We start from the raw sequence: 11,398 nt of genomic DNA on the forward strand, positions 1-11,398 counted from the left end.
AAAATATTATCGGGAATGGAAATATTGCCCGAATCTGAAATATTGCTGGAAATGGAAATATTGTCGGAATCGGAAAATATTATCGGAATCGGAAAATAATTCCGGAAACGGAAATATTAAATATTTGTTCGAAACGGAAATTTATTCCATAATCGAAAATATTAAATATTGTTCGTATCGAAAATTAATTCCGGAATCGGAAAATTAATCGGAAGCGCGTAGTACGAATAAACATCGGACGAGCTTGCTAGACGCAAGGCCTAGCACGAAGCTAGGCCCAACGCCTAGCAAAGCCAACGCGACCAAGCAAGCAAATCCCAGCGCGAGCAGGGCCAGCAGGCGCGCCCCTCGTGGGCTGCGAGCTGTTGTTGGGTCAGGCCTCAGGGCACGCGCATGGCACCCCTCGTGGGCTGCTGTGCGTGTGTGAGCGTTTGTGCTTGTGTACGAAACCTTGATCGATTAGGATTCGTTTAGATTGATTTCCTAAATCTACTAGATAATTAATTGATTGACTTTGAGTTAAATTCAGATTAGTTAATTTGTTTCCTATTAGGATTCTAATATCCGATACCCATACCCTATAAATAGGTGATCATGGTTCACAATTTATATCGAGTAATTCAAGTATTCATTCAAGTTTTAGGCTTAAAACTCGGACTTTTATTTGTCATAAAAATCCGAAATTTATAGTACCTTTGGCGCAATTCTAGTTAATTAAGCCTAAGGCGGATCCGAGCGTGATGTGGACTATCTACGGAGGGACGCCGCTTGGAGTCCTAGACTTGTTCTTGGTCGGTTCGGGCGCAGCTAGGGAGGGCACGCTACAAAGATTATGCATCCTAAATTATGCTAATTGTTATGTGGCAATTAATTTGGAATCCTGGCTTTTATGGTTTTTCCGCATGATTTATATTCATTTATATGTATCATAACCTAACAATACTGGGCATCAAGATCTACAGAGATAGATCTAAAATGATGATTGGACTTAGTCAAAGCACTTATATCAATAAGGTGCTTGAAAGGTTCAATATGGAAGACTCCAAGCGAGGCTACATACCCATGTCTCATGGAATGACTCTAAGCAAGACTTAGTGCCCAAAAACACTAGATGAGCGTAGACGAATGAGTGGGATTCCATATGCATCATTTATTGGTTCAATAATGTATACTATGATATGTACACGCCTGGATGTTGCGTATGCACTCAGTGCTACGAGCAGATACCAGTCAGACCCAGGAGAGGCACATTCGACAGCTGCCAAGAATATTCTGAAGTACTTGAAAAGGCACAAAGATGATTTCCTGGTCTATGGTGGAGATGATGAATGAATTGTTAAAGGCTATACGGACGCAAGTTTCCAAACCGACAAGGATGATTTCAGATGACAATCTGGGTTTGTCTTCTGCCTCGACGGAGGTGCAGTAAGCTGGAAAAGTGCTAAGCAGAGCACCATTGCGGATTCTACAATTAAAGCGGAATACATTGTTGCACATGAAGTAGCAAAGGAAGCTATTTTGCTAAGGAAGTTCATAGGTGAACTTGGTGTAGTCCCCTCCATTAACGGACCAATAGCTCTATATTGTGACAATAACAGAGCTATTGCACAGGAAAAAGGAGCCTAGACACCAGCAGAGAGTCAAGCATGTACTTCGTAGATTTCACCTTCTACGAGAGTTCGTTGAAAGAAAAGAAGTCGAGATAAGCAAGATTGGAACTGAAGACAATATCTCAGATCCATTAACTAAACCTCTACCGCAAGCGAAGCACAACTCAAACACTGCAGCTATGGGAATCAAGCATATTGGAGAATGGCTTTGATGTCCTTAATAAATGTTTTAAAGTTTTAGAGTTTAATACTTTGTAAAACGTTTTGTTTAACCATTCATATAAATGAATATAATTCATTTTTCCATTTAATTTTGTGGTTTATTAAATGATGAGTCCCTTTAATTTGACGATATATTCAAGATAGACTGTCAAGACCAGTCCTGTGACTAAGAAATGTCTATCAAGTGAACTTGAATGTCAAAAGTTGAAAAAGGTCCCTGGTCGTTAGTTTTGTATAAAGGTGGACGCATAGAAAACGCTAGACGACTAGAATACAAGATGACTAGTAGTTCTGTTTCTTGAAATATGTGGACATGGCAATGTCGCAATCATTTGCATAGATACTTACTTTGAGAAGATTAGTATCGGACAGACCTATGAAACTTTACTATAGGAGATGAAAATCTGTCATAAGTAAATTTCATTACATTATTAGACACTAATCTTTAATACCTGAGTGATTTGAGATTACTTGTTTGAGAACTGGTTACTTTGACGTTGTCAAGCGTTGCACCGTAAAAGGAGACTATAACGTCAACGCTCAGGTAATCACCTATCAAACGAAGTCTAACCTCAAGATCACAAGATTGGGATTGTCCTCCCATAAATCGGGATGAGATGCTGAAAGTTGTACAAGGCCACTCGGAGAGCTAGAAACTGAAAAATGCATGGTCGTGCTCAGATGAATCATAGGCTATGATTATGTGTTTATTTGATTAGTTGAACTCTGAAACCTAGAAATACCTCTGGACATAATAAGGATGACTACTCTTACCTTATGTTCATGAGCAAGCATCAAGCGACAAAGGAATTAGGCAATGCACACTTGTCCCTAAGGACAAGTGGGAGACTGAAAAAAATAATGCCCTTGGTCCAAGTATGCATTCAATGCTAAGTCTAATAAATGCGGTTTATTATTAATTGATGAAACAAGTTAATAATTCAGTGAGATCAAGTGAGCTGAATGCTACTTCAGTTCAAGTGGAATTAATAATATTAATCCACGGCTTACTCTTGACTGAACCCATAGTGTCACACAAATAGTACGTGAACGGATCAAGTATTTAAGTTATTAAATACTCTATTTATGAACATTCGGAAACAACGGATCTCGGTTCCAATGGGAGCTGAAATCTTCAAAAGGCGAAATATAGAATGCTCCGGAAATGATGATATTGCCGGAAACGGAAATATGGATCGTGACGGAAACATAAATATTGTCCAAGTCGTAGATGTTGCCGGAAACGGAAACATGGTACATACCGGAAAATATTATCGGAAATAGAAATATTGCCGGAATCGGAAATATTGCCGCAATCGGAAATGTTATCGTAATCGGAAATATTGTCGGAATCGGAAATAAATTCCGGAATCGGAAATATTAAATATTTGTTCGAATCGGAAATGAATTCCAGAATCGAAAAACGAATGATCGACGAACGAGCTTGCAAGACGCAAGGCCCAGCGCAAACCAGGCCCAGCACCCAGCAAGCCCGCGCGAGCAGAGAAGGCCGAGCAAGGCGGGCCGAGTAGCAGCAGCGCCCAAGTGGGCCGCGTGCATGCTGCCAGCGCTCAACGCTCTTGGGCCAAGCGAGCAGCAGCGCCCACTCGTGGGTTTGCGTGCTGCGAGGATGCGGGCTGCGTAGCAGCATGGGCTCAAGGCCACGCATCCAAGCCTTGGCCGGTTAGGATTACTTCGTTGTCAAGTAATCGTGTTTTCCTAATTCTACTCAAATTGGATATTTTAGTTAAATCTGAAATACTTAGGTATTTGATTAAACCTAACATTCTAATGATATTATTTAACTAGAATCCTAATGGATTTAGTTATTCGATTCCTAGTAGAATTCAGACTCCGTTATTTCCACCCTATAAATATGTGGTTCATGATCACAATTTATAATGAAATTCAATAAGTATTCACATACATTAAGTTCAAGAGAGAATTTAATATTTGCCTAACATTATAATAAGTTTCCCGAGTGCACATAAAACCTTAGACAATATTCTAGTTAATTGAATCTGAGGCGGATCCAAACGTGCTGTGGACTATCTACGGAGGGGCGACATTTGGAGTCCTAAACTTGTTCTTGTTCGGTTCGGGAGCAGCTAGGGAAGGCACGCATCACATTGTATGTATATTAATTATGCTAATTGACTATGTGGCAATTAATTTGGATTCCTGGCTTTATGGTTTTTCCGCATGAATTATATTGTTTATATTTTTCATGACCTAACAGGAAATTCACATGCCCAACCTTCACCTCATACTCCCCACCACCACATGGAGTAGAGTAGCAAAACCAGGATTTAACACTTCTCAACTCGAGTTCAACTTTGGCATACTCAGTTAAGTCTTGAGGCTCCCTGTTTGCTTCTTTGTCAAACCTGACCCCAATTCTCTACATGGACCACTCCCTAATAGCTGCAAATAAACACAATAAGAAAATAAACGTAAGAACATAATCACTAAAATCTGACAGAAAAAACAACTGACAAGAAAGAACATAGCACTTTACCTTTTAAAAGTGTCCAAATAGGTAAATCCCTATATGGCTTGGTGCAAGCATTGAATGATTCCTCAAAGTTAGTTGTGTTGTTATCACAACAAACTTCTGGAGCAAACTGATGTCCGGATCACTGCCCAGTACATGTGTCCAAGTACTGTGTCTCCCTAGGAATAAACCCAGTGATCTTCTCTATAGCCTTGTTATAAAATATGGGTTGTAAGCATTAGCAGTTATCCAGAAGAGTTTGTGGAACAGTTCTCCACTCCAACCTCTATTCTTGCAGTTCATGTACAAATGTTGACTGCATACCCTTCTAGTTGCCCTTGGAAAATTTTCACTTACAGCTAAATCCACCCCCTGAGAAATTAAACAAGGAAAGAAGTTATAAAGAAGGGTATTTGGTGAAATAATTTACTTAAGCTTAGGGGTATTTGGTGAATTAAGTTTAAGGTTTGGGGTATTTGCTGAAATAAATTAAGGTATGGGGTATTTGGTGAAATTATAAAAACTTGAATAAGAGATCTTACCCTCATTGTCACTGATGGAGGTCCAGTCATCCCTGTTACAGCCTTCCCTCTCAAACAGTGCCCTCAGGTTCCTCATGAAATAGCCCCAACTCTCTTGTCTTTCAGTGTACAACCCCATAGGCAAGTAGAAATATCTCATTTTTGCCATCAATCCCCAAGGCTGACAGCAGAATCCCCTTGAAATACCCACTTAAGTGAGCTCCATCAATTCCAATAATGGGCCTACAACCCTTCATAAATCCCCTGACCTAAGCGGCAAATGAAAAAAGGCATTCTCCTGGACCTTTATTCCACATTACCAGAGTCCCTATTCCATGTGATGAGTGCATATGACCCAGGGTTAGTATCTTTTATCATCTTTTTATACCTAGGTAATAATACATATGACTCACTAAAAATCCCATGGATAGTCTCCTTAGCTACTACTTTCACCTTGTAGAATAGCCTCTTCTTAACTTGTATCCTAAACCTCTCCTGAGTCAGCCTCCGCAATGTCAAAATAGGTATATCTAGGTTTGCTTCAATGTCTGGCAACAACTTCCTCACTAACCAGTTGGTGGTCACCAAGGGGTTCACCTCAAACCTACCACACTGTTTGTGCTCCCCAGTCATTGATTTGATTGCCCAACTGATCTTATCAACCATCTTTGAAGCATGAATCCTCTAATCACAGCCCTTAATTGCACAAACAGCATTGGATCTTCTGTTGTCTGCCTTCTCAACACTAACTCAAACCCCTCTTGTATCCAGTAGTCCATAAGGACATGTAAAAAGGCCTGCCTATCTGTAAATATCAACCAAGGCTCAAGCTTAATAGATCCATAGGCCTGCTCAACATACACCTTCCCATTTTTGTAGTTTTTGTCCATCTTTGAACTCTCATCAAGAGAGTCCTCAAATGTCTTCTCATGGATCTCATCATGCAAATCCTCTAACCCCTCCTCATCAACAATGAAATCCCCTATGTCACTTTCATAATCCATGTTCTCATCACTCCCAGATTCATCAAAATCAACATCCTCACTGTCTTCATCACCCTCACCATCAGATAATACATCACTACCCTTAACCTTACCCATACATGTCCTTGCTGCCCTTGTGTCTCCCCTACCAACTTTAGGCACAAATGATCCCATTTTCACCATTTTTTTTCCCTACCCTAAACCCCTTAGGTCTAGCCCTCCATGTTTTTTTTGGGCTTGGTTGGGACAGCTGGTTCAGGTTCTGGTTGTTGTGATGGAGGTGGGACAGTAGTTTCAGGTTGTATGGTGTTGGGGTGTTTCTTGTGTTGTTTTTGGTGATTGTGGGGGAGTTTGTTGAGTTGATTCATCTTGAGGTGGAGGTGTTTGTTGTCTTGTTTCTAGTGTGGGTGTGGTTTCAGTAGGTTGTGTGGGTGGGGGGTGGGGGGGATTTTGGTGTCTTCTTTTTTGGGGTCATTTTCTTCCTATGTTTGGTTTTGGAAGGTTGCTTAGGAGCGGGGGAGTCTTGTGTTTTGTGGTTATGGCTGAGAAACCCCAGGAAACACTTCATCAGCATCCTCTTTGTGATAAATCCTCACATACTCAATCTCATCATCCTTACAACCCACCACTGGAACCTCCATAGCAACTGTGTACCGATGTTGTTCCTCCATTTCCCTCCTCAACCTCTCCTTTTCCTCCTCTGCCCTCCTCTATTCTTTAGCCTCTCTTTTCATCCTTAAAATCTCTTCCTGTCTCTCCCTTAACTTTCTTTCTTCCTCCTTCCTTTGCCTCTCAATCAAAGATACATAAGACTTCAAAGGTACCCCTGGACAATCTGATTCCTCTACCCACAATTCTACTGTGTCCTTGCCCATATTCCATCCCCACTTTCTCATCATTACACTATCATCTACCAATTCTACCCTGCCACTAGGTGAGTTAGTATATAACCTAAACTTATCAGGCAAAAATACATTTTGCTTAGACAATTCCTCAAATATATCCTGAAATATGTCGATCAACTGACATCTATCAGTGTCCACAACCCTCACATCAAAATCATGAGACTTATAGTGCAGCAACAACCAAATAACAGACATCCTAACACACACAAAAAACATCTAAGAAAAAACATAAATTTCCATTACTAACTTGACATGCAAGACATAAAACAACTAATTCGTACTTTATTTTATAAAAACGCAAACAAAGAAGTCATCTCCAACATTAAATATTCAGAAACCCTAAACCCTAAATTTGCGCAACAAAAATTTGAAAAAATGAAAAAAAATTAGCGTGATTGACATTACATACCTCACAAGATGCTCGAGTAACCCAAGTGTACGGAAAGCCCTACCGGCAAGCCGGTAGGACATCCCATAACAGCTCCTACGGATACATAATCACCAAGGATAGACCAATACTGCAGTCGGTATCTAAGGTATACTTCTCACAGTCGGCCTTCGTCTGTCAGTATCTATCAGTCAGTTCCAAATGGGAGGATCCGGGAGCAAAGCGTAATAACCCGGGTCCTCCGTACAAATAACCCGTCTATAAATATGGACCCCCATTAGTGCCAAAGGTACGCAATTCCACCCCAATCATTCTTACAAGAATTTATTACAGAGTTATCTGCATAATCTGACTTTAGCATCGGAGGGTAATTCTCGGATCACCCCCGAGGCTAGTTAACAGTTTCACTGTGCAGGATACATTCAGCATCTGGTATCGGAGACAAGTCAACCCTTTCCTATTCCAATTCCGTAACCGGAACAATTGGCGCTAGAAGGAGGGGAACCCCCACCTACAAACAGACCCTACAGCCATAAAAAAAACACACACACATCCAAAACCAGTAAAAATCAGCAAGAGAAATGGAGAGTACGCAGTCGGATTCGTATAAGAATAGCAAAAAGCATGCCTCGAAAACAACCCCACAGAGCACACAGATGGCAAAAACAAAAGCACCACCCCTAAAGCACGTACGGTTAGCAGCATAACCAATTATAACACCCATCGAAACACAGCCCACCCTCCACCAAGGAAGCCAGTCGGTAGTTAGCAAAGCTACGACGGCAGCAAGCAACAAAGATAGCGAAACACCCCTACAGTTCCTGAGATACGAAGAAGAGCCCGACAAGAAACATTACTCAAATGCCGTCAGAACTCACTAGCCAATTCTCAGAAGAACAACTGGCCACGGCACAAGCGGTGATGACCGCGCTGTCAGCCTTGAAATCAGGAAGGAAAGCAAACACAGAATCTGCAACCCCAATGCTGCCGGTCGTCAGTCAAGCAACAGAAACCCCAGTCGGCGAAAAGAGGAAGAGATTACCTATAAAAGACCTGTTCGGAGAACAAAGCATAAAACAACAAGAGCCCCGCCCCAATAGACATCAAGTGATCGCTCTGCGCAATCAACCCAAAAACACGGTCATAGAGGAAGCAAGAGAGGCACCTCAGAGATACGCGCCACGGCGCTATACCATCCAACCCGCGAACTCACCCCTGTGTTCGGAGATTCTAGAAGAGCCAATGGAAAAACTAAAATTCCCACTCTATAAGTATGACGGATCAACCGATCCAGAGGTCCATTACAACATGTTCGAGCAACATATGATGCTGTATACAGACTCAGATGCCATGTGGTGCAAAGTGTTCCCCTCTACACTTCTAGGAGTAGCATCGGGTTGGTACAAGGGATTACCAAAAGGAACAATATACAATTACCGATAGTTGGAGGCAGAGTTCATGCTCCGGTTTATCAGTCGGCAGCAAAGGAAGAAAACGTCAGGAGAACTAATGGCAATCACACAAAGGATCGAAGAATCCTTAAGAGATTACCTCACCAGGTTTAACAACGAGTCTACAAGCATACCCAACTTGCAGCAGGAAATAGCTGTGGTGGCTCTGATGAGGGGAATGAACAACTGCGAGTTCAAGAAGTATATGGGAAGGAAATCCTTTACAGACCTGGGGAGTGCGGTGGTAAAAGCCCACGAGTACATCAAAAGTGATGAACTGATGACAATCCCGAATCATTTCCAGTCAGCACCGACTAAAAGTATCGCACCCAGGCCCATCCAACAAACACAACAACCGCAAAATAGGGGATACAGAAGAGACAACCAGAAAAGAGAATACCAAGGGAGAGAGCACCAAAAACAAACAAACCATACCTACCCTGCATTCCACGAATACACCCCACTGAACACTCTAAGAGCTGCCATCTACAACATCAACAAAAATGAGAACTGGAAGAGACCACCTCCAATGAGTAACAAACCCAGACCGCAGTCGAAGTACTATGCTTTCCACGAGGACTGTGGGCACTACACAGAAGAGTGTAGAGATTTGAAAGATAACATCGAGGATATTATCAGGAGAGGCTACCTGACACAGTACAGAGCCCGGCAAGACAGCAACAATCAACACAACCACAACCAGCAAAACCATAACCCAAACAACAGATTGCCAACAACCCAAACACCGCTCATAATAGAACAAAAAGCACCAGAAACCAGCCGTAACGCAGAAGCTAGAAATACCTGCCAGAAGAGGCCGACAGTATGGGTCATATCCGGCAGCCCATGCCATGGAGGAACAATTAGTGGGGCAGACAAGAGCCTAGAGGAACACCGCCACCTCATAAACTACCACAGCACCAGAAAGTGGCCATCACCTCCAATCATGCCAGAAATTTCATTCTCCTTGGTAGACTGCCGCGGAATCATATAGCCCCATGACGACCCATTGGTTTTAGGCCTTGAAGTAGCAAACTTTCTGGTAAAGAGAATACTGGTAGACGGCGGAAGTTCAGCCAATATAATATTCTGGGAAGCTTTCACTCAAATCCAAATAGACGAGAAGGAATTCACGAGAGTCAACTACCCGGTGATAGGATTCTTCGAGGCAACCGTCTTTCCAGAAGGAAGCATCAGGCTACCGGTACAAATCGGAGAGGGTAGCGTCGCAAGGGACCTGATGGTGGATTTCTTGGTAATAAAAGTGACGGTTGCGTACAACATCATCGTAGGCCGACCATTCATCCACGACGCACAAGCAGTAGTGTCAACATACCACCTAACCATGATATACATGTCTAACTTCGAGAGAGAAGAGAGAATCCGGGACAGTCAAGAGTCAGCAAGATCATGCTACTTGACGGCATTAAAAACACCAGACCGGCTAGCTCTAGCTATGAACATAACAAGAGAGGCGGCAGTGAAGAGACCCGCAAGAAACCAGAGCTCGAAACCAGAGGGTGAACAATCTTTGCTGCCAAAGAAAGAAAAAAGATAGAAATAGGAAAAACCGATAATCGAAAACCTTGAAGAAAGGGCTGCTCGGTCCAGGGTGCATGCAGGAGGAGAGGTTGAGGAAATCGAGCTGGTAGAAGGAGAGCCAGACAGAACAGTCAAGATAGGAACCGATATGGATCCAGTACTGCGGGTAAACATGATCGGCCTGCTACGAGAACACGCTAACGTGTTTGCATTCTCCGCCGACGAAATGTCGGGTATCAGCCCGGATGTAATCGAGCACCGCCTGAACGTCGACAGAACAGTGAGGCCGGTAAAACAAAAGAAAAGAAATTTCTCAACTCAAAAAATTCAAGCAATACAGGAGGAGGTAGAAAAGTTACTGGCGGCAGGATTCATCGAACCCTGTGATTACCCGGAATGGCTAGCCAATGTCGTAATGGTAAAAAAGTCCAACGGCTCCTGGAGAATGTGTGTGGATTTCACAAACCTGAATAGAGCATGCCCAAAATATTGCTACCCACTTCCGAGAATCGACAGGTTAGTCGATTCAAGATCCGGACACACGTTGCTAAGCTTCATGGATGTGTTTTCCGGATACCATCAAATCATCCTTGCTAAGGCCGACAGGAAAAAAGTTGCATTCATCACCGAGGGGGGAGTATTCAGCTACAAAGCCATGCCATTTGGGCTTAAAAATGCCGGAGCTACTTACCAAAAGCTGGTCGACAGAGTTTTTGCGGAGCAGAAAGGTCGTAATATCGAGGTGTATGTGGATGACTCTATAGTGAAAAGTAAGGTCGAGAGAGACCATGTGGATGACCTCAGGGAAACATTCGAAACCCTACGCCGATATCAGATGAAGTTGAACCCTAAGAAATGTGTATTCGGAGTGAAGTCAGGGAAATTCTTAGGTTTCTTGGTCAGCGAGAGGGGCATTGACGCGAACCCAGACAAGGTAGAGGCAATACTCAATCTTCCTCAACCAAAGAGCATCAAAGATGTACAAAGGCTGACAGGAAGAATGGCAGCATTAACAAGGTTTGTTAGCAAGTCGACAGACAGGTCGATCCCATTCTTCAATACTCTGAAACAGAACGGAAAATTTCAATGGGGAGAGATCGAGGAGAAAGCTTTTGAGAAGATTAAAGACCACTTTCGAACATTGCCAACAATAGCCAGGCCGGAAGAAGACGACAAACTACAACTATATGTATCTACCTCACCTCACGCCGTCGCTGCCGTCCTAATCATCGAGAAAGACAAGCTCCAACAGCCCGTATACTTCGTTAGCCACGTTCTGAAC

At 42.7% G+C, this 11,398-nt stretch overlaps 1 protein-coding gene across 1 annotated transcript; it reads left to right on the forward strand.

The window, feature by feature from the left end:
- The first annotated feature begins 8,632 nt into the window (after nucleotides 1-8,632).
- Nucleotides 8,633-10,132, forward strand: LOC130465407 (uncharacterized). The gene is made up of 2 exons (XM_056834149.1): nucleotides 8,633-9,397; nucleotides 9,569-10,132. The coding sequence occupies exons 1-2, from the start codon at nucleotides 8,633-8,635 to the stop codon at nucleotides 10,130-10,132; spliced, it is 1,329 nt and encodes a 442-aa protein (XP_056690127.1).
- The last annotated feature ends 1,266 nt before the right edge of the window (nucleotides 10,133-11,398 follow it).

Source organism: Spinacia oleracea, chromosome 1 (genome assembly GCF_020520425.1).
Source record: "Spinacia oleracea cultivar Varoflay chromosome 1, BTI_SOV_V1, whole genome shotgun sequence".
Lineage (NCBI taxonomy): Eukaryota > Viridiplantae > Streptophyta > Magnoliopsida > Caryophyllales > Amaranthaceae > Spinacia > Spinacia oleracea.

Excerpts from the sequence above, each read along its gene's own strand:
- LOC130465407 (XM_056834149.1), top strand. The coding sequence starts at position 8,633 with ATGGCAATCACACAAAGGATCGAAGAATCCTTAAGAGATTACCTCACC. Across the intron at positions 9,398-9,568 it reads CCTGCCAGAAGAGGCCGACA|CCCCATGACGACCCATTGGT; the intron begins GTATGGGTCATA and ends GGAATCATATAG.